The sequence below is a fragment of the Vipera berus genome (assembly GCF_964194415.1).
Source record: "Vipera berus genome assembly, chromosome: 3".
Classification (NCBI taxonomy): Eukaryota; Metazoa; Chordata; class Lepidosauria; order Squamata; family Viperidae; genus Vipera; species Vipera berus.
In genome coordinates this window covers 214,413,955-214,438,248 of record NC_138204.1, presented here as the reverse complement: position 1 = coordinate 214,438,248, position 24,294 = coordinate 214,413,955, and the positions used below count along the sequence as shown (strand labels likewise).

Below are 24,294 nucleotides of genomic sequence, written 5' to 3'. Positions count from 1 at the left end.
TCCAGAAGCGGTGAATGCTCCAACACTGGAAATTTTTAAGAAGAGACTGGACAGCCATTTCTCTGAAATGGTATAGGGCAGTAATAAAAGTAAATAAAAATAAAATAAAAGTCATAAATATCATAAAAGAGCCAAGGTTGCCTACCCCTGGTATAGGGTTTCCTGCCTGAGCAGGGGGTTGGACTAGATGACCTCCAAGGTCCCTTACAACTTCTTCTTCTTCTTCTTCTTCTTCTTCTTCTTCTTCTTCTTCTTCTTCTTCTTCTTCTTCTTCTTCTTCTTCTTCTTCTTCTTCTTATTATTATTATTATTATTATTATTATTATTATTATTATTATTATTATTATTATTATTATTATTATTATTATTATTATTATTATTATTATTATTATTATTATTGTCCAGTTGCCTTGTGAAGAAAAGCACCTTTGGGACAACCATGAACTGGATGACGGAGAACCTCCATAGACACCTCCTTCATCCATGATAGCATTAACCTACTAACTGAACATTCTTTGCATTGTTAATTAATTGATGATTCACTTAGAAAAGTATTAAAATCCAACCTGTGTTTTATGAACTTGTCACAAGGATATCTTAAGGAACTTTGTTGTCAGCTTTGCTGAATCAAGATATATTATCTCTACAAGCATTCCCCCTATCTACTAGATCAGGGGTAGGCAACCTTGGCTCTCTTATGACTCACGGACTTCAACTCCCAGAATTCAGCTTGGAAACCTCTCCCTTTCCCCTATTCTATTCTATTCTATTCTATTCTATTCTATTCCATTCCATTCCATTCCATTCCATTCCATTCCATTCCATTCCATTCCATTCCATTCCATATTTTCTATTCTATTCTATTCTATTCTATTCTATTCTATTCTATTCTATTCTATTCTATTCTATTCTATTCTATTCTATTCTATTCTATTCTATTCTATTCTATTCTATTCTATTCTATTCTATTCTATCCTTCTCAGGAAGCTAATATCTCTCGATTCTTTTCCCAGCTTCCCTTTCTTAGTTTTGAACCAACCCGCTGCTTGTTTTAATCTTTATTTTGTTACCATGGAGTCAATGATTTTCCCCCCCTAAAGGCAGAACTTATGGACATTCATAAAATAACTTCTTTAAAAGAAAATCAATCAATTCTCTGGGCCCACCCAGCCATCAAATCTAACTATTGGCAATCCACTTCCTGCCAGATTTCTACTCCCCGACAAAGAATCTTCTCTTCATCACTCACAGTTTATAAAGATAGAAGAGCATTGCGCATAGGAGGGAATCTTTTATTTATAAATCATGGAGGCCAATTTCCCATCAATTAAAAGACTTTGAAATGAGGCACGTGGCAAAGCTGATGAAACCAAGCCAAGCGATCCAGAAATAAAATTACTGAAATTATGAGAACAGCCCAACAGAATACGCCCATTATCAATGGAGCAGCATTTCTGCCTTTAGACCATTGTACTCAGAAGCAATCTTCCCCAACTTGGGGCCTTCCAAATATTTTGGACTACAACATCCATCATCCTGAGTTAGTGAAGCCAAGAATTTCAGAAAACCTGGGAAAGCATGCTTGGAAAAACATTTCATATGAGGTTCTACAAGCTGGTGGGTTGCTATCCGAAGGTTTCGTTATACCAGGCTGGGTAACGTCTACAGTGGATTTCAGGGAATGTTCTTCTGTTTATGAGGGCTTCAGGTGTGGGTGTGTCAAGTGAGGGTCTTGCGATGTGCCAGGTGTGAGTAATCCAAGAGAGGCTGGTGATGGGTTTTGTGATGGGGAGGTTACATCAGGTGTGGGTCATTGGGAGACGAAGTTCTGGTTGTGGGGGGAGGTCTGTGCAGGATGGTTGAGGGCTGTCTCTGGTGGGCTGTGGAGTTGATTTGGATCCTAAGGGCTTCGTAGGCTGGTTGTGGGTCGATGTCCAGTCTCTTCTTAAAAACGTCCAGTGTTGGAGCATTCACCGCTTCTGGAGGCAGGTTGTTCCACTGGTTAATTGTTCTGTCAGGAAGTTTCTCCTTAGTTCTAGGTTGCTTCTCTCCTTGATTAGTTTCCATCCATTGCTTCTTGTCCTGCTTTCAGGTGCTTTGGAGAATAGCTTGACTCCCTCTTCTTTGGGGCAGCCCCTGAGATATTAAAACACTGCTATCATGTCCCCAGTAGTCCTTCTCTTCATTAGACTAGACACACCCAATTCCAGCAACCGTTCCTTATATGTTTTAGCCTCCAGTCCCCTAATCATCTTTGTTGCTCTTCTCTGAACTCTTTCCAGAGTCTCAACATCTTTTTTACATCTTAGTGCAGTATTCCACTATTTGAGAGGCTGCTACAAGGAGGAGGGGGCGGGGTTTATCAACCTATTTTCCAAAGCACCAGAAGGCAAGACAAGAAACAGAGGATGGAAACTAATCAAGGAGAGAAGCAACCTGGAATTAAGGAGAAACTTCCTAACAGTGAGGACAATTAACCAGTGGGACAGAAGTTGCCTTCGGAAGTTGTGGGCGCTCCATCACTGGAGGTTTTTAAGAAGAAACTGGACAGCCACTTGTCTGAAATGGCATAGGTTCTCCTGCTTGAGCAGGGGGCTGGACTAGAAGACCTCCAAGGCCCTTTCCAGCTCTATTCCGATTGATTGACCTATGTCCTATGAAACAGGCTTCGTCTCAATCCTGCCAAGACTGAGTGGCTGTGCATACCGGCATCTCGGGTCGACTATTCCATCTCTAACGATGGGGGGTGAGGTGTTACCCCCCGTTGATAGGGCTTGCAACTTGGGCGTCCTCCTGGATTCGCAGCTCACTTTTGAAGATCACATAGGAGCTGTGACCAGGGGGGCTTTTGCCCAGGTTCGCCTGGTGTGCCAGTTGCGACCCTACCTGGACCGAGATGCCCTACGCACAGTCACTCATGCGCTCATGACCTCCCGTTTAGATTACCGCAATGCTCTCTACATGGGGCTGCCCTTGAGGACCACCCGGAGGCTTCAACTGGTGCAGAATGCGGCCGCGCGAGTTGTGATGGGGGTCTCCCGATACTCCCATGTAACACCTCTACTCCGCGAGCTGCATTGGCTTCCGGTTGCCCTCCGGGTGAAATTCAAGGTGCTGGTCATTACCTATAAAGCCCTACATGGCATGGGTCCGGGATATCTGAGGGAACACCTGCTGCCAGCATCAAGTTCCCTTCGTCCAGTGCGCTCACACAGGGAGGGTCTCCTCAGGGTGCCGCCGGTTAAAGACTGCCGGCGGGTAACACCCAGGGGTAGGGCCTTCTCAGTGGGTGCGCCTGCCCTGTGGAACCAGCTGCCTGCGGAGCTTAGGACTGCCCCCATCCTCCGTTCTTTCCGCCGGGACCTGAAGACCTGGCTCTTTGAGCTCTCTGGCCCAGGCTGAGAATATTTTTAATTGTAATTTTAACTGGGTTTTAATTTTTTCAGGGTTCTATTTAATCTCTTTTAATTTGTTTTAACGTTTGTATTGACTGTTTTTTAAATGCCCTGTAAACCGCCCTGAGTCCTTCGGGAAAGGGCGGTATATAAATCTAAATAAACAAACAAACAAACAAACAAACAAACAAATAAATAAATAAATAAATAAATAAATAAATAAATAAATAAATAAATAAATAAATAAATAAATAAATAAATGGTGGAACAATTGCACTGTGGAATTTGATATATCTATGGAGGAGAAGGACTGACAATATGGAGGCAGAGTTAAAAGAGGAATCAGCCTAGAATCCCTGTGTAGCTACAAGTGAAGTCCCCTTGAATTCTCTTGACCCTTGTATAATTCCAAGCAGGTCTAACCAGTAGTTGAGAAGATTCCTCTGTGTAGGCTTTTTAGCAATAAATCAGTTTAATTGGAACTTCACCTGCGAATCTGGTCTTTCACACCTGACATTAATCTTCTCAACTCTGCCCCAGGTTCTTCCCCCCTCTTCTCCTAATATCTGCTTCTTTAACCACCTCCAGGTTGTTCAAATGCTACATTCCAGGTTGCAACAAACCTACAGCCACAACGGAGCCCAGAATTTATGTTGCAAAGGGAGACACCTCCGTTAAGTGAGTTCTGCCCCATTTCAGGACTTTCCTTGCCACATTTGTTAAGCCAGCCACTGCCGTTGTTAAATCGGTCACATGGTCGTTCATTAAATCTGGTTGACCCGTTGACTTTACTCATCAGAAAGTGGGCAAAAAGGATACTACAACCGTCAAAAAAATACGGGTCAAAAAATCCGTGAGCTGCATTGGCTTCCGGTTGCCCTCTGGGTGAGATTCAAGGTGCTGGTGATGACCTATAAAGCCCTCAATGGCATGGGTCCGGGTTATCTTAGGAAGCACCTGCTGCCGGCATCAATCTCCCATCGTCCTGTGCGCTCCCACAGGGAGGGCCTCCTTAGGGTGCCGCCGGTCAGTGAGTGCCGGCGGGTGATCCCCAAGGGGAGGGCGTTCTCTGTGGGCACGCCTGCCCTGTGGAACGACCTGCCTGTGGAACTCCGGACCGCCCCCCCGACCTTCCTTCGTTTCGCCGGGACTTAAAAACCTGGTTGTTTGATTTATCTGGCCTGGACTGAGGGGTTTTTAAATTTTTAAATTTTAAATTTAAATTTTAAATTTTGGGCTATTGTTATTTAATCCTATTTTAATTTTTAACTTTATCTTAACCTTTGTACCGTTTTAACTGCTTTTAACTTTGCCCTGTCAAACGCCCTGAGTCCTTCGGGAATAGGGCGGTATAGAAATCTAATAAATAAATAAATAAAGGAATGAATGAATGAATGAATGAATGAACGAATAAATAAATAAATAAATAAATAAATAAATAAATAAATGAATGAATGAATGAATGAATGAATAAATAAATAAATAAATAAATAAATAAATAAATAAATAAATGTCTAAACTTTAATCACGTGACCATGGGGATGCTGCAACGGTCGTAAGTGGGAAAGATGGTCATAAGTCACTCTTTTTTCAGTGCCGGTCACTAAGCCAACCATTGTAAGTTGCGGACTAGCTGTATTTGGCTTTGCAGTATGGTTTCTCTGTCTTTCTTCTTCTCTCTTATCTTCTGTGCTTTCCAGTCTGAGTCATTTTCAGAAAACTCTACATTTGTGGCTGTGCTTTTAATGTTCCACTCCGTCTCCCCTTCCTCTGTCTGTCCTGCCTGGCATCTCCACTTATTATTATTATTATTATTTGCCCATCACCTGGAGCTGATATCTCCTGAATCTGTTGGTGCTTTAATGGGAATGTTTGTATTCCCTGACAGATGAGAAATCTGAGTGATCAAGCAGTCAAAAGTCATCACTAGCTCCGGGGAGTTTCATGGCATCGGAGATTAAGGCCATCACTCATTTCCTTTGCACACACTTCTAACAGCCAGCCAGAACAAAATTCTGGAAATCCTCACTGGCAATCCTCTCCTAAGGCTACAGACTTGGAAGCCAGGCAGACTGATTCACAAAATGGAGGTAAGTGCGACAGGGGATGACAGGAAATGGGGGCGGGGGTGGGACTTTATGCCGAAGAGTTCAAGAGACCATCATTGGCAGGATATTCCAGCTGCAGCCAAAAGGACAAAGCAGAGAGAGGAAGACACGCAAAGAGAAGGAAGGGGAAAAAACATAGGTGAATGCATGCAAAAGACTAAGGGTGCTGAACATAGAATAATAGAGTTGGAAGGGACCTTGGAGGTCTTCTAGTCCAACCCCCTGCTCAAGCAGGAGAACCTATACCATTTCAGATAAATGGTTGTCCACTCTCTTTTGGAAAGCCTCTGGTGATGGATCATCCACAACTTCTGAAGGCAAGCCACCACCTCTGGAGGAACCAGCTGTTCCATGGGTTAATTGTTCATTAATTGTTCTCGCTGTCAGGAAATTTCTCCTTAGCTCTAGGTTGCTTCTTGCCCACAGCTTCCAAGCCAGGGGTCTTCAAACTTGGCCCTTTTACGACTTGTGGACTTCAACTCCCAGAATTCCTCAGGCTGGCTGAGGAAGTGGAAGTTCACAAGTCATAAAAAGGGCCAAGTTGCAAGACCCCTGTTCCAAGCCCGATCTGCTAATAGTAGTTGTGCTTTCTTGGGGGTAAACTTTCCATCTGAACACAGACCTGATCACATGAGAAGCGCCAGTGAAACAGAGATCCTTGCCCCTTGACCCTTTGCAGGAAGAGTGATCTGGTTTTCCTTGCTTAGAAGGGTGGTTCCATCAGCTACTTTGCGTTAATATGTGACAGACTCCTAATAAGGATGAGGATTTCCTGGAGGGAGGGGCTGCACTACAGAAGTGTAAGAGACAAATTAGCTCTGATATCAATCAGAATAGAGCTGGAGGGGACGTTGGAGGTCTTCTAGTGCAACCCCCTCCTCAAGCAGGAGACCCTATATGATTTCAGACAAGTGTCTGAAATGACGGAGCACCCACAACTTCTGAAGGCAAGCTGTTCCATTGGTTGGTTGCCCTCTTGTTGTTAGCTGCGAAGTCATGTCCGACCCATCGCGACCCTATGGACAATGTTCCTCCAGGCCTTCCTGTCTTCCACCATCTTTTGGAGTCCATTTAAGCTCACGCCTACTGCTTCAGGGACTCCATCCAGCCACCTCATTCTCTGTTGTCCCCTTCTTCTCTTGCCCTCCACCTTTCCCAGCATTAGGCTCTTCTCCAGTGAGTCCTTCCTTCTCATTAGGTGGCCAAAGGATTTGAGTTTCAACTTCAGAATCTGGCCTTCTAAAGAGCAGTCAGGGTTGATCTCCTCCAGGACTGACCGGTTTGATCGCCTGGCAGTCCAAGGGACTCGCAGGAGTCTTCTCCAGCACCATAGTTCAAAGGCCTCGATTCTTTGGCGCTCAGCCTTTCTTGTGGTTGCCCTCACCATTCGGAAATTAGGACAATGGCATCCTACAAGTGACATGAAGCATGTCATTTGATGTTCCTTGTCCATTGCCCCCCCCCCATATCTCAGCAAGGACAGTTTCTTCTTACCCATGGTTGAGTGAGTCTGAACACTGGACAGGAAAACCCAAAAGCCCCTTCTCGAGTATCCCAACCTGAAAAGATAGCTCTCTAGGATTTCAGCCAGATGTTCCCCAAAACACTGATGCTGGACCTAAGTTCATGTCTGAAAAGCCTAAGGAGCTACAGACATCCTTCTCCATTTTTCCTAGTATCATGGAAGGGTGGAATTGTTCCCAATTCCCAGCCCCTCTTTAGGAATTTAGGGTTCCAACACCCATATGCAGAACACACCGGGTTGGGTTAAACTCTTCTATGTAATGGACTGTTGGATTTCCACCCACAAACCCCCAACTGGTACCCATGGATTGGTTATGGAAGCTACACCTCTGGGAGCCTCCACACCAATTATCAGCTGTTGAGCTCAACTCAATGACATCTAACTAATTAAATGGAAATTCAGCTAGTCAAGCATGCACACCTTGAGCTTTGACCAAGGATGGTTACTGAGAGAAGTGAAATCTCTCCCAGTAGCTATTACTGGTTACAGGTTAAGTTTTGAAGCTCAATTAAAGTATCCCTACATCACATTTGGGACGCGGTGGCTCAGTGGGTTAGGACACTGAGCTTGTCGATCAGAAGGTCGGCAGTTTGGCAGGTCGAATCCCGAGTGCCGCATAGCAGAGTGAGCGCCTGTTACTCATCCCAGCTTCTGCCAACCTAGCAGTTCGAAAGCACATAAAAATGCAAGTAGAAAAATAGGGACCACTACGGTGGGAAGGTAACAGAGTTCCGTGCGCCTTTGGCGTCTAGTCATGCCGGCCACATGACCACGGAGACATCCTCGGACAAGTGCTGGCTCTTCAGCTTTGAGACGGAGATGAGCACCGGCCCCTAGAGTCGGAAACGACTAGCACACATGTGCGGGGGAACCTTTACCTAATGAACATTTTAGAATTTGACTGAGGATATTTTATTCCACTACTTTTCCTTCTTCTCTTCTTCCTTCCTTTCTCTCTTTCTCTTTTTCTTTCTATTCTATTCTATTCTACTCTACTCTACTCTACTCTACTCTAATCTGTTCTGTTCTGTTCTGTTACATATCTATTCTGTTCTGTTCTGTTCTATTCTATTCTATTTTTGTCTTGGGACCCTCTCTGGGATGTGCTTCTTGGGAAACTGTGGTGCATTTCCTCCTATTGTCAGGCACAAAGGATCAGGACCACACGTGAAGTTGCCATATAGAAGATTTATTCAAGCCTATACAGAAGGGTCTAATAAATTAAAGTTTAGGACTCAATTGGCACCCAATAAGAGTCAATGGAATTGAAGAGGGGTTGGACTTGGGCCATTTGTGGCAACATAACGATTCTAAGCTACCGACACATTTAACTCTGCCTTGCCCAGCTCTGCCTGCTCTTCTCCTACACTTACACTTACACCTACACACACACACACACACACACACAACATGAGGTTGTTAGCCGATCACACCAGAAGAAGAAGAAGAAGAAGAAGAAGAAGAAGAAGAAGGAGGAGGAGGAGGAGGAGGAGGAGGAGGAGGAGGAGGAGGAGGAGGAGGAGGAGGAAAGAAGGAAGAAGGATCAGATTAATAGAGAGATATAGCTTTCACCTTATATGTTAGAGTCATTGCTTTCTTCCTTAATGGATTTTCCAGGTCTTGCAATAAAAGAAGCTTATCAACAGCAGTGCCCATAAATCACAGCCTGCAAGCCTTCCAGTTTCAGACATTGAAATGCTTAGCATCCCTTTATGGCACAGGTATGTACCTGGCTCTGTCCTGGTTTTCACTTTACACTTTGTGCCAAAGTCCTCACTTTTTCCCGTTTGACCTGTTGGGCTGAGGATGGTTTTTGAAACCCTGAGAATTTTTGCAGCGTTATTTTTCCACGTTTCTTTGCAAGCCATCTGTTTAATTCACTCTTAGCACTTTGCTGGCTGTTCCTTGGGTCGATATCTGAAAAGGGATATCTGAAAAGGAAGTCGGGGCATAAGGATTTCAGGGCAATAAATCACCGGAGTAAATAAAAATGACCGTTGTGGTTTGAAATCTGAATGGCTGCAGGTCTGGCGTACTTTTTCTAACCGTTCGTTGTCTGAGCTGAGAATAGCAATCAATGTGTATTCTTCCTCCAAGGCCAGCTTGAATTCAGGTCAAGCAGCAGGAGGCAGAGAATGAGAAAAGAATGAGATATTCCTTTGGGGAGATGTTTAGTTGGTTATGAGTTTGAATTCAGGTCAAACAGCAAGAAGCACAGAAAGACGAATGCTAGATCCTTGAAGAGAACCTAACCTGGTTACACCAGAATGATAATAATAATAAAGTTGGAAGGGACCTTGCAGGTCATCTAGTCCAACCCCCTGCTCAGGCAGGAAACCCTAGACCATTTCAGACAAATGGTTGTCCAGTCTCTTCTTAAAAACCTCCAGTGTTGGAGCATTCACCGCTTCTGGAGGCAAGGAGTTCCACTGGTTAATTGTTCTAACTGTCAGGAAGTTTCTCCTTAGTTCTAGGTTGCTTCTCTCCTTGATGAGTTTCCATCCGTTGCTTCTTGTCCTGCCTTCAGGCGCTTTGGAGAATAGCTTGACTTCCTCTTCTTTGGGGCAGCCCCTGAGATATTGGAACACTGCTATCATGTCACCCCTCGTCCTTCTCGTCATTAGACTAGAAAGAAGTCAGCTTGAGAAGCCACATCACGTGATCGCTTTTCCAACCTCTCTCGGGGAAGTAGAGGGTGATCTAGTGTAGAGGTAGTCCTTGACTTGCAAGCAAAATTTGGACAGAATTTCCACCGCTGAGGAAGGCGTTGTGAAGTGCTTGATTTCACCACCATCTGTGTCACAGTTTTTAAGCGAATCGTGCAGTTGCTAAGCTAGAGTTTCCACTGATTCGCTTAACGTCGGTGGAGATCCTCCATCATCCAGGTCACAGTTGTCCCAAAGGCGCTTTTTTTTTTCAGGAGGGAAGTGGGCTCTCTTGTTGTTGTTTTTTTTGAAGACGTTTCGCTTCTCATCCCAGAAGCTTCTTCAGCTCTGATTGGAGGATGGAGGAATGGGAGGATTTATACTCCTCTCAGACAGCTGGTCAAATGAATGCAAATGAATGAATAAAGAATGGAAATTTTATAAATAAATGATTCGTTCTAAATCCAGGATGGCCTGAATCACCAATTTCATTGTATCCAACTCGGTTCACACTCTTCTAGGCAAGGAGGAATCTGTGATCTAGTGACTCCTTTTACAAGCCTTAAACATGAGCTTCAACACCCAAACGTGAGCCAGCAGCCAAAAAAAAAAAAAAAAAAGCAAGCCAATGCAATCCTGGGTTGCATAAACAGAGGCATAGAATCAAAATCACGTGGAGTATTAGTACCACTTTATAAAGCCTTAGTAACACAGTGCTAGTCTGCATTAACAGAGGGATAGAATCAAGATCAAGTGAAGTACTAATACCACTTTACAATGCCTTGGTAAGGCCACACCTGGAATATTGCATCCAGTTTTGGTCTCCACGATGTAAAAAAGATGTCGAGACTCTAGAAAGAGTACAGAGAAGAGCAACAAAGATAATCAGGGGACTGGAACCTAAAGCATATAAGGAACGGTTGCTGGAATTCGGTATGTCTAGTTTAGTGAAGAGAAGGACGAGGGGTGACATGATAGCAGTGCTCCAATATCTCAGGGGCTGCCCCAGAGAAGAGGGAGCCAAGCTATTCTCCAAAGCACCTGAAAGCAGGTCAAGAAACAATGGATGGAAACTAGTCAAGGACAGAAGCAACCTAGAACTAAGGAGAAATTTCCTGACAGTGAGGACAATTAACCAGTGGAACAACCTGCCTCCAGAAGCTGTGAATGCTCCAACACTGGACGTTTTTAAGAAGAGACTGACCAGCCATTTGTCTGAAATGGTATAGGGTTTCCTGCCTGAGCAGGGGGTTGGACTAGATGACCTCCAAGGTCCCTTCCAACTACTTCTTCTTCTTCTTCTTCTTCTTCTTCTTCTTCTTCTTCTTCTTCTTCTTCTTCTTCTTCTTCTTCTTCTTCTTCTTCTTCTTCTTCTTCTTCTTCTTCTTCTTCATGATGATGATGATGATGATGATGATGATGATGATGGAATAGGGTCTCTTTCTTGAGCGAGGGGTTGGACTAGATTAATGACCTCCAAAGTCCCTTTCAGCTCTGTTATCCTGTTATACAAGAATTAAATAAGAAGAGATTGGATAGCCATTTGTCTCAATTGGCTATCCAATAAATAAATATATAAATACAATTATTTATTTATTTATTTATTTATTTTAAATTGTATAGGGTCTCCTGCTTGAGCGGGGTGGGGGGGTGGGGTTTGGACTAGAAGATCTCCATGGTCCCTTCCAGTTCTATTCTGAATTGGGGAAAAATATATATGGCTGGGTGGAGATTGTAGGTCTCTATTTTGCTTCAGCAGATCGAACTTTGTTCAAATCACCCCATCCTCCATTCCATCAGTCGAACAAGGTGCAGTTGAGTGATGAGAAAAGTAAGGTCTCGTGGTCAGACAAATGCACAGGTACAGGATGGACGGCACCTGGCTCAACAGTGGTGTCTGTGAGAAGGATCTATGTGTCCTGGTGGACCACCACTTAAATATTGAGCCAGTCGTATGTTGCAGCTGCCAGAAAAGCCAGTGCAGTCCTGCCTCAACAGAAGAGTCCACATCAAGATCCCAAGATGTGATAGTACCGCTTTACAAAGCCTTAGTAAGGACACACCTGGAATGCTGCAGCCAATTTTGGGCACCATATCACAAAAAAGATGTTGAGAGTTTGGAAAACAAAATTCAGAGAAGAGCAATTAAGATGATCCAAGGCCTGGAGACTAAAACGTACGAAGAACGGCTGCGGGACTTGGCTTTGGCTAGTCTAAAGAAAAGAAGAAATAGGAGAGACATGATAGCAGTGCTCCAGTTTCTGAGGGGCTGCCACAAGGCAGAGGGGGGCAGGTTGTTCACCAAAGCACCAGAGGGAAAGATGAGAAGCAAGGGTTGGAAACTAACCAAGGAGAGAAGCAACCTAGAACTAAGAAGAAACTTCCTGACAGTGAGGACAATCAACCAGTGGAACTACTTGCCTCCAGAAGCGGTGAATGCTCCAACACGGGAAGTTTTTAAGAAGAGACTGGACAGCCATTTATCCAAAATGGTATAGGGTCTCCTGCTTGAGTAGGGGGGCTGGACTAGAAGACCTCTGAGGTCCCTTCCAGCTCTAGTCTGATTAAATTGTCCACATTCAGAAAAACAGCCAATACCCCAAGAGACAGCTGCAGAATTAAGACATTTTTTTTTTCCTTTCTGAAAATGACAGAACATGCCTTGGAACATCGCCACGCTCGCTGATCTTTATTGCAGAGCCCCCAAGGGTGGAATTTGCATGGCTGCTGTGATGCAGATTGCATGATCGGCTCTCTCTGCCAATCCCCTCGGGTGCATGTAGCATGCTGGCACATCAGATTAAAAAAATAAAATAAAAAATCCAAGCAATCAGGAAGGCTGTTTCTCTCACACGCTCACAATTATTCAGAGTTATTCCCGGCTTGCAGCAAGCTGGAAGAAAATGACATCTGTACTTTTTTTTTTCCTACGGGGAATGCTTGTTCTCCTCTGGAGATGACTCAGTGTTCTTGGGAAGGCACACCTGCAAGGTGCACCCATTCCCACATCGAAGCTACACGGTGTCGGCTCTCGTAGGCAAGGTCAGCTGTCGAGAGCGGCAGAGTCCTTTTTATCGGCATGTCTAAAAATATTCCACCAATGATCCGGTCATGATTGAGGTGAGATGAAATTCTGTCCAGGTAATGAGACATTGGAAAGAGGCTTCTAAATATGTAGCAGGGAGGGCTTAAAAAATGACAACCAAAAAAGAGGAAACCTCAACTTGATTGGGGATTGCATGAGGTTGGGATGTCAAATACGTGCAAGGCTTTCCACAGCTTGCAGTTTTAACCCCCCAAGGTCCCGGAGAGAGTGATCATTCAAATGCATGGATGTTGGAGACTAATAACCTTTGGCAAATTAGGAAAAAGAAGAGGGGGGGAGAAGAGAAGGAGGGGGAGAAGGGGAAGGAGGAGGAGGTAGATGGTAAGGGAGAGGGAGGGGAGAGGAGAGGGGAGAGGAGAAGGAGAAGGAGAAGGAGAAGGAGAAGGAGAAGGAGAAGAAGGAGAAGGAGAAGTAGAAGAAGGAGAAGGAGAAGGAGAAGGAGAAGGAGAAGGAGAAGGAGAAGAATTGTAGGGTTCTTGGTGCTTTATGAGCTTGGTTGTTCCAGATATTTCATGACCCAACTTGTTGGGCTTACAGGGAGGAGGAGGAGGAAGAGGAGAAGGAGAAGGAGGAGGAGGAGGAGGAGGAGGAGGAGGAGAAGGAGAAGGAGGAGGAGGAGGAGGAGAAGGAGAAGAAGGAGGAGGAAGAGGAGAGTAGGAGTAGGAGTAGGAGGAGGAGGAGAAGAAGAAGAAGAAGAAGAAGAAGAAGAAGAAGAAGAAGAAGAAGAAGAAGAAGAAGAAGAAGAAGAAGAAGAAGAAGAAGAAGAAGAAGAAGAAGAAGAAGAAGAAGAAGAAGAAGAAGAATCAGGTAGGTTTGGTTGTTAAAGTGCCCAGGCATTAAACATTCCATCTGCTCCAAAATGAGAAGACCTCAGCGCATCACGCTGCCCAAATGCAGAAAGAGACGTAAGATCTGAATTCCTATCCATCTCTTCCATCTATTTAAAACACACTCCTCTTGCATTCACTACTCTGCTGTCGCTGAATATTTTTCATTAATAAGCCAAGACACAGCCTGAGAGTCAGTGCGGCATAGCAATTAAAGGCACTACAATTAAACCAGGGGGACTGTGAGTCGCAGCCTTGCCTTAGACACCCAGCCAGAGGGAGCACTTTTGGCCATAAATGAAACATTCGTTCAGTGAGTTTTGCCCCATGTTGCGGCCTTTTCTTGCTGCAGTTGTTAAGTAAACCATTGGATGTTTTTAAGAAGAGACTGGACAGCCACTTGTCTGAAATGGAATAGGTTCTCCTGCCTGAGTAGGGGGATGGACTAGAAGACCTCCAAGGTCCCTTCCAGCTCTATTCTATTCTATTCTATTCTATTCTATTCTATTCTATTCTATTCTATTCTATTCTATTCTATTCTATTCTATTCTATTCTATTCCATTCCATTCCATTCCATTCCATTCCATCTTTTCTATTCTATTCTATTCTATTCTATTCTATTCTATTCTATTCTATTCTATTCCATTCCATTCCATTCCATTCCATTCCATTCCATTCCATTCCATTCCATTCCATTCCATTCCATCTTTTCTATTCTATTCTATTCTATTCTATTCTATTCTATTCTATTCTATTCTATTCTATTCTATTCTATTCTATTCCTATTTCCATTCCATATTCTATTCTATTCTATTCTATTCTATTCTATTCTATTCTATTCTATTCTATTCTATTCTATTCTATTCTATTCTATTCTATTCTATATTTTCCATTCCATTCCATTCCATTCCATTCCATTCCATCTTTTCTATTCTATTCTATTCTATTCTATTCTATTCTATTCTATTCTATTCTATTCTATTCTATTCTATTCTATTCTATTCTATTCTATTCTATTCTATTCTATTCTATTCTATTCTATTCTATTCTATTCCATTCCATTCTATTCTATTCTATTCTATATTTTCTATTCCATTCCATTCCATTCCATTCCATTCCATTCCATTCCATTCCATTCCATTCCATTCCATTCTATTCTATTCTATTCTATTCTATTCTATTCTATTCTATTCTATTCTATTCCATTCCATTCCACTCCATATTTTCTATTCTATTCTATTCTATTCTATTCTATTCTATTCTATTCTATTCTATTCTATTCTATTCTATTCTATTCTATTCTATTCTATTCTATTCTATTCTATTCTATTCTATTCTATTCTATTCCATTCCATTCCATTCCATTCCATTCCATATTTTCTATTCTATTCTATTCTATTCTATTCTATTCTATTCTATTCTATTCTATTCTATTCTATTCTATTCTATTCTATTCTATTCTATTCTATTCTATTCTATTCTATTCTATTCTATTCTATTCTATTCTTGGGACCCTCTCTGGGATGTGCTTCTTGGGAAACTGTGGTGCATTTCCTCCTATTGTCAGGCACAATGGATCAGGACCACATGTGAAGTTACTGTATAGATTTATTCAAGCCTATACAGAAGGATCTAATCAACTAAAGTTCAGGACTCAATTGGCACCCAATAAGAGTCAATGGAATTCAAGAGGGTTTGGACTTGGGCCATTTGTGGCAACATAACGATTCTAAGCTACTGCCACATTTAACTCTGCTTTGCCCAGCTCTGCCTGCTCTTCTCCTAAACTTACACCTACACACACACACACACACACACACACACACACACACACATACACATTCCTTCTCCTGGTGCACATCCCATCACCACAACATAGTCTGGAGCCAAGCCTGAGGCCAGACAGGTCATTAAAATAAGGACGGGCAAATGTTAACCATTTCTAAATCCCAAAACATAAGGTTGTTAGCCGATCACACAAGAAGGAGGAGGAGGAGGAGGAGGAGGAGGGGGAGGAGGAGGAGGAGGAGGAGGAGGAGGAGGAGAAAAGAAGCAAGAAGGATCAGATTAATAGAGAGATATAGCTTGCACCTTCTATTCTGTTCTGTTCTGTTCTGTTCTGTTCCACTCCATTTCATCCCATCTTATCCCACTCCATCCCATCCCAAATAACATTTTCCAAAACATTCAGATCAGTGCAAAACCTTCTCTAGATTTTGCAGTCCATTTCTCATCCAGGAATAGCAAAACCAAAATTGGGTAGACTGAGGACACTGCTGCACAGAAAATGAATTCAGTTAGGGGAAGAAAAAAAAGAGCATGCAGAGATACTTGCATTAAGGACAGCTGTGACCAAATTTCCTCCCTTATCAAAAATTGCATGCGAACTAAAGGCAAATGCGTGCCTCTGCTTTAATTTGCAAGCTAATGTGGAAATTTAGCGGAATGGGGTTATCGTTAAATGCATGCTAGGAACAGACTAAAAGTAAATGATTTTCTGCTATAGCCAAAGGCCACTTAGCAAGTCTCTCTCACCGTTCAGATTTTATATCCTGCCACGTTCTTTTTTGCAGCGCTTTGCCTTTTGATACCAGGGCCCTAAATCATGCTGTATTTTTGAGGCATTTAGGAGATGAAACTCCTACAGAATTATCCACTCATGTCTTTGGAGCAATGAAGGATGAGTGGTGACATGATAGCAGTCTTCCAATGTTTGAGGAGCTGCCGCAAAGAAGACAGGGTCAACCTAGTCTCCAAAGAACCAGACGTTAAGACGAGAAGCAACGGATGGAAACTAACCAAGGAGAGAATCAACCTGGAACTAAGGAGAAATTTCCTGACAGTGAGAACAATGAACCAGTGGAACTGCTTGCCTCCAGAAGTTGTGGGTGCTCCAACACTGGAGGTTTTTAAGAAGAGCCTGGACAACTATTTGTCTGAAATTGTTTAATGAAGAGAAGGACAAGGGGGGACATGATAGCAGTCTTCCAAGATCTCAAGGGATGCCCCAAAGAAGAGGGAGTCAAGCTATTCTCCAAAGCAGCTGAAGGCGGGACAAGAAGCAACGGATGGAAACTCATCAAGGAGAGAAGCAAGCTAGAACTGACAGTTGGAACAATTAACCAGTGGAACAACCTGCCTCCAGAAGCTCTGAATGCTCCAACACTGGAAGTTTTTGAGAAGAGACTGGACAGCCATTGGTCTGAAATGGTCTAGGGTTTCCTGCCTGAGCAGGGGATTGGACTAGATGACACCCAAGGTCCCAACTTTGTTATTCAGATAGAAGTCTTACAATATCTAAGGGGCTGCTACAAAGAAGAAGGGGTCCACTTCTTCTCCAAAGCACCTGAAGCCAGGACAAGAAGCAACGGATGGAAACTAATCAAGGAAAGAAGCAACACAGAACTAAGAAAAAAAATTCCTGACAGCGAAAAAATTAAAAATTAACCAGTGGAATGGCTTGTCTCCAGAAGTTGTGGGTGCTCCAACACTGAAAGTTTTTAAGAGGTGATTGGACAACCATTTGTCTGAAATGGCACAGGGTTTCCTGCCTGTGCAGGGGGTTGGACTAGAAGACCTCCAAGGTCCCTTCCTTTTCAGAATCTCCAACCATCAAAAAGTTTTACTGTGACGTAGTAGTCATTTATATCCCCCAAGCTAGGAAGCGTTCACTTAATTGGGTAAGTCATGTGGTGACAGCGATGAGCCTTGAATTCATGAGGTGTGCACCACACAAAATTGCTATTAGTATGACATGGAGTTCTGTACATTAAAAGGAGACCACCACAGCAACGAATGTGGAATGGCAACTTCGGCTGTTTGAAAGGTCTTTTATTTGGGCCACAGCTCCTTTGGGAGCTGATGAGCAGAAAGATCCATGAAAAAGAGAACGAAATGCTTGGTGTCTATTGGCATTTTCTACCCTTTCAAAGACGTATCATCGGAAGGTCCAAAACATTTTGAATTTTCTCTTCCAGAGAGGGCAAAAGAATCCAAAAGGAAGTCTTTGCTTGTGTGTGTGTGTGTGTGTGTGTGTGTGTGTGTGTGTGTGTGTGTGCGGGCACGTATGTGAAGTAGGAAGTGTAAACCATACTTTACTTCCTATGGACACTATCTTCCCCATTACTTCCTGTTTCCCAGGATCATACTAGTAACCACCATACTAGGTTAGGGTAAAAGACAAATGGGAGAGAATATCTGTAGCTCTGGGTTGAACTGTGGGGTCCTTGGTGCTCTCTGAGCTTGGTGGCTTTCTTGCAGATGTTTCATGACCCACCTAGGTAATATCATCAGTGCTAGAAGGGAGTGGCGTCTGCAGAGAGGAGGAGGAGGAGGAAGAGGAGGAGGGAGGAGGGCTGTGGGGTCTTTGAGCTTGGTAGTTTTCTTGCAGATGTTTCAGTACCCACCTAGGTAACATCATCAGTGCTGGGGGGGTGTTTGAAGGAAGAGAATATTTACAGCTCAGAGGCAAACGGTGGGGTCCTTGGTTCTCTCTGAGTTGGTTGTGTTCTTGCAGATGTTTCATTGCCCATTTAGGTAACATCATTAGCACTAGAAGGGGTTTGGGAGTGGGAGACAGAGAAGGAGAGGAGGAGGAGGAGGAGGAGGAGGAGGAGGAGGAGGAGGAGGAGGAGGAGGAGGAGGAGAACTATGCAGTCCTTGATGCTCTCTGAGCTTGGTTGGATTCTTGCAGATGTTTCATTACCCAACTAGGTAACATCATCAATACTAGAAGGGAGTGGGGTCTGTAGAGGAGGAGGAGGAGGATTGTGGGGTGCTTGCTACTCTCTGAGTTTGGTTGTTTTGCTTGCAGACATTTGATTACCAAGATGACATCAGCAGTGCTAGCAGCGAGTCTCTCTTTATATACAAGTGGTTCACCCTGTCAGTGTTAGAACCATCAGTCTAGACAAACAAATAAGAAACAACAGCCTAATCAAGCAAAAAAAACATTCCCACCAACACTGACAGGGCAAGCCGCTAATAGATCAAAGAGGGCAAACCCTTCTCCCTTCTAGGACTGATAATGTTATCTAGTTGGGTCATGAAATGTCTGCCAGAAATAGACCAAGAGCACCAAGGACCTCATAGTTAAAAGGCTTTTTCAATCCCTCGACAGCGTTATGCGGCACAGAACATGGAAATAAAATCACAGATAATATAAGATAAATAAAACAACATGGAATAAAAGATCAACTGAACCCAGTCAGTACAGGTGAAACGTTCTCAGTTCAGCTAGCCCGCTTAGACCCTGAGGACATTAGCGCTAAGGCTTGGGTGAAGAGACTGTTGTAAATTAAAGCTACAAACAGATAAACAGGAGGGTTAACCTTTATAGTGATTACCAAACTTAGAGCAACTTCAATCGAATCGAGCTCTTCCTATTGAAGTCCTGCAGAATCTTGCCGGTTATTAAATAGAACGTGGCAATAGTACATAGAACATGGCTATCACTCAGACCAACCAAAAGATAATTAAGATTAAAAAGAGCACGTACAACCTGGGTATTGAGTTAATAAAGCTACAATCAATGCATCTATATCTACGTCAGCTATCCAGGTCTTTTAGAATTCTCAGGGTGCCCAGCGCATCCCTGCTGCAATAAAAACTTTTATGGATCACACTTTTGCTTTAATTCAGCATCTCATCCATTCAGTCCAGGTTGTTAAGACATGCTATGGTATATGCCTAGTACAGTTCTTCGTATAAGGGGTCCTTGGTGCTCTCTGAGCTTGGCGATTTGCTTGCAGACATTTCATTATCCAAATAGGTAACATCATCAGTGCTAGAAGGGAGTGGGGTTTGCAGAGAGGAGGAGGAGGAGGAGGAAGAGGAGGAGGAGGAGGAGGAGGAGGAGGAGAAAGACTGTGGGGTCCTTGGAGCTCTCTGAACTTGGTGATTTTCTTGCAGACCCATCTCCTTTTCACTAGACTACAGCAACACAGTCTCGGTAGGGCAGCCCTTAGAAGCTATAGAATACAGAATAACAGACTCAGAAGGGACCTTAGAGGTCATCTAGTCCAACCCCCTGCTCAGGCAGGAAATCCTAAACCATTTTGGACAAATTGCTGTCCAATCTCTTCTTAAAAACTTCCAGTGTTGGAGCATTCACCGCTTCTGGAGGCAGGTTGTTCCACTGGTTAATTGTTCTAACTGTCAGGAAGTTCCTTGACTAGTTTCCATCCGTTGCTTCTTGTCCTGCCTTCAGGCGCTTTGGAGAAGAGCTTGACTCCCTCTTCTTTGGGGCAGCCCCTGAGATATTGGAAGACTGCTATCATGTCTCCCTTACTCCTTCTCTTCATTAAACTTGCCATACCCAACTCCTACAACCTTCTTTCTATGTTTTAGCCTCCAGACCCCTAATCATCTTTGTTGCTCTTCTCTGCACTCTTTCTAGAGGCTCAGCGTCTTGTTTATATCGTGGTGACCAAACCTGGACGTGAAGGAGACAGTGTCTTTCAATCGGCTGTTCAAAATGCGATGGGAGGAGGAGCTCCAGACACCCGGAAGAGATCAAAACTGAGATCACTTACATCCAGCAAATGATGATCTTGTCGGACTTCGCAAGAACCGTTGTGGCTTCTCTGCTTCCAGGGCGAAGAGGAGAGGATTTATCTTTCCCTTCTGATGCTCAGCGTGAGTCATGCAAATCGCATGCAAAATTGATGAGCGCAACATTGGCATCTGCGAAGACAATATCGTTGGCTGCCAGGGTTTCTGCTGTGGGTCCACCAGGTTGGGATATTAGCTTGTTTTATTGATACTCTGCAGAGATCTCAGTCCCTGCTTTTGGTTTCCACCATCTGCTTTTAGACCCAGAGAAGACAGCCAGATAAAGATGAGGCAAGGTCATGTGGAAAGAAAAAAACATGGCCTCCTTGGGCCGCCATCTTTGGAGACACCTGCTGTGATGACCCAGGGCACAGCACAGAGGCAATGCAGTCAGCTGGCACTTCAAACTGCCCTTTAATTGCTCCAATTTTCCCCCCAAATGCTCCCACGTTTCTGGCGAGCCTCCAAACAAAGGAAGACACGCACACCCCTTCAGCCGCCTCTGGCCGCAAGTAGTTTCACATACAGTCTGATTAGAAGCGGAATTTACTCAAGGCCACAGAGATAACAAGGAATGACATACACATCATAAACCTAAGGAGTCTGTGTGAATACACGCTTGCCCGAGCAGTTTCAGAAGAGAAGCCAAAATGCAGTCTGAGGTCTTTGAACCTCCAAGCAACGTGGTCAGTCAGTCCAACGGTCAGAGTTTCCGGGTTTCCAAGCAGAAGTCACAGAACAAGAGATCAGCAACCACACACACAACACTCCAAGGAATCAGCATTTTTTCCCAACAGATGCCCGTCCCCACAGCGTCTCCTTAAGTCTCAGCCTCCAGATGTGCCTTGTGGAGAGGGGCAGGACACTCTCCTCCCGAGTAGTTGAGCCTGCCTGTGTTGTTCCCTCCTTCTCTCCACTCTCCGTGCTCGAGGATCAGGTGGGGGTGTCCCTTCCTCATTGCCTGAACTCTGCCTCTCCTGTTCCTCCGGTCCCAATCCTGAAGGCCCCTGGCCTGCCTCAGCCTGCTCTTCCCCACGTTCCTCTGAAGCCACATAGACCTCTCCCTCAACCTCCATAGGGTCCCGTTCCAGCTCATTTTCCTCTGCAGATTCTGGCTCCGACGGAGGCATGACACCTGCAGCTCCATGAATCGGAGTTGAATCCAAACCCCATCCAGATCCAAACTAAAGATGAAAGATCGATCAATCAGAATAGAGCTGGGAAGGGAACCTCGGAGGTCTTCTAGTCCATTCCAAAGTGGCAGAGGATACAGCTACCTCCAGTGATGGAGCACCCACAACCTCTGGTGGCAAGCTGTTCCACTGGTCAATTGTCCTGACTGTTAGGAAGTTTCTCCTTAATTTAGGTTGGATCTCTCCTTGATAACTTTCCATCTTATTTCTTGTCCTTCTCTCAGGAGCTTTGGGGAAACATTTCCTTCTCTCCTCCTTGTTTGTTAGTTTCCCCTTATTTTGCTATCCTCTTGATTTCCCTTTTACATTCAGAAAAAATGTTAGCACAACTTGAAATTGCCGAGATGTTGTATGATTCTTTTCAAAAGGAATACGCATAAAAACAACTCTTGAAGCAACATCAGGCTGACAAGTCCACCATAATTTTATGGATGTAGGGGTAGGAGGGAGAGAATCCAGTTTTGTTTTTTTTTGCAAGGAGAATTTCCTTTTGAGTAGGAACAAGCAAACACAAAAAGAGAGGTGTTGAAGCCAAGTCTTGTCCACCTACCAGTTGCAAATCTGAATATTTTCATGTGAGTCACATTGTCTCATTAAAGCTATATAGACATCCAGTTAATCAGAACAAATTGTTAAGGGAGCTTTGGGATGGGATGGGGTGGAATAGAAAATATGGAATGGAATAAAAAATATGGAATGGAATGGAAAGAAATGGAATAGAAAATATGGAATGGAATAGAATGGAATGGAAAATATGGAATGGAGTGGAGTGGAGTGGAGTGGAGTGGAGTGGAGTAGAGTAGAGTAGAGTAGAGTAGAGTAGAGTAGAGTAGAGTAGAATACACAGAGTTGGCCAGGTTGGGGATTACATGACCTCAGAACACTACAATTATCATAAACACATTGCCATAGCTGAAAAGAAACCCATGATGCTTCGGCGATTTCTGTTTCTTGGCTTGCCTACAGACCCAGGGGAATAATAATAATAATAATAATAATAATAATAATAATAATAATAATAATAATAACAACAACAACAACAACAACAACAACAACAACAACAATGTAAGTGCCTTGGGCACAATCCCAAAACAACTGGAGCACCACTTGAGCACCATTGGCATTGACAAATTCACCATTAATCAATTGCAAAAGGCGGCCTTAGTAGGAACTGCTTCCATCCTGCGACGAGATCTGTAACACCATCAAACATCCACAACTGCCTATCCCAGGTCCTTGGGAAGGACTCAATAGGTAGACAAAAATGCCAAGTCCAGTCTGAACATCTGGCTGACTGTCCGATGATCAATAATAATAAAGTTGGAAGGGACCTTGGAGGTCATCTAGTCCAACCCCCTGCTCAGACAGGAAACCCTATGCCACTTCAACAAGTGGTTGCCCAGTCCCTTCTTAAAAACGTCCAGTGTTGGAGCATTCACAACTTGTGGAGGCAGCTTGTTCCACTGATTAATGAATAAAATGTGCATTTGCAGGAGTGAGTTGTGAAGTCTGGGAATCAAGCCCTTCAGCTTATTTACTATGTAATGGAAGATTTCTCTCATAACAATCACCTGATGCTGTGTGCCAAGCACCTAGATTTTGACCCCATAATCACTTTTTTCAGGGCCATTGTAACTTCGAACAGCCACTAAATGAATGGTTATAAGTGGAGGATTACTTGTATATTCATCAGTTCCTTTCAAAGTCAAGTCAAGATAGATCTATGCTGCTGGTCATAACTGGTTTAAATCAAAGCAAATTAACTTGGACGATAAAATCATTCGTGATGGCCACCCTAACAGCTTAAAAGAAAAGAAATTACATCACATCACCCAGTTAGGCAAACATTTTGTGGGGTCCTTCGATCAAAGCATCAACCACTTTACTTACCCAAGAAATCCAGCCCAGTGGTGTCCTTGGTAGAACTCATGCAATTCTCCAAGTAAATCCCATCCTTAAAACAATTGTCCTGCTTTTTGGTTAAGCCAAGGATCTCACTGGGTTGATCCAGCACCTCTCCACTGAAACAAGAGCATGGTGTCTGCATAATGCCACAAGGGTGTGAGCTGCTGCTGGTGGTCAAGCAAGTATCCAGCCATTTGCACAGCATCTGGCAAGCGGCTTTGCTAGGGCTTCTGTTGCCAACCACAAGATACTCAACCGAGAAGTCTTTTTCCTGAATCTTGGCTGGTTTCCACCTGATCCACCCGCTATCCACTTTGGACAGAGTCTGCTTCATCTGGAGGAACTGCTTGTTTGACTGGAGGAAGGCATAGCGGGTAGAGCCGTCGCAAAGGTTCAACACATCGTCAAAGCTCTCCATGCCCAGGTACGTCCGCGTAGACTCCAAGAAGGAGTCAAATTGGTACGTGTGTATCTGCTGGTGGTCGCAGAGGCCCAAGGGCTTCAAAACCTTCATGTACAATGTGTATCTCCTAGGATCGGGGTTCTGGATAATCCAATTGCAGCGGGAAACGTTCAATGGGAAGACAGCAAAAGAGGAGAAGTATCCAAAAAACTTGCCCTGGACCAAGGTGGTGCAAGGCGGGGGTCCCAAGTCAAGGGCCACCACGGTCCACACTAAGAACGGTGGCAACAACCAAAGCAGGTTCAAGGAATATCTATTGCTCCTCCTCATCCTAGTCCCCTGGTCCTTTGGAACTCAAAGCAATTGCCAGGCAAAGTGCAGATCTTGGACATAACAGGAGAAAGAGAGAGAGAGAGAACTGGGCCCCAGTTCAGTGGCAGATGAATCCAGCCTTCTCACGTCTGGATTCAGGTTCTTCCTCGTGGCTCGGACAAGCAACCTACAGAGAGAAGAGAAACCATAGATTTCATGAATTTGCAGAATGCAGAATGACGAAAGGCAGTGAGGCCCAGATCTGCCTTGTAAGAACATCTAAAACAGGTGTCATGGTTCTGACAAATGCAGTACTTCAAAG

The 24,294-nt window shown here is 43.9% G+C and overlaps 1 protein-coding gene across 1 annotated transcript in view; it reads right to left on the bottom strand.

Annotated features, from left to right (window-relative positions):
- The window catches only part of ADGRB1 (adhesion G protein-coupled receptor B1), a gene marked incomplete at its 5' end in the record, with an annotated part of 265,769 nt that extends 241,779 nt beyond the window's left edge, over positions 1–23,990 (bottom strand). Inside the window, one exon of the mRNA XM_081323014.1 lies at positions 23,243–23,990. Coding sequence (XP_081179140.1) covers positions 23,243–23,990 — 748 coding nt within the window. The remainder of the gene's footprint in view (positions 1–23,242) is intronic.
- Positions 23,991–24,294: the final 304 nt, after the last annotated feature.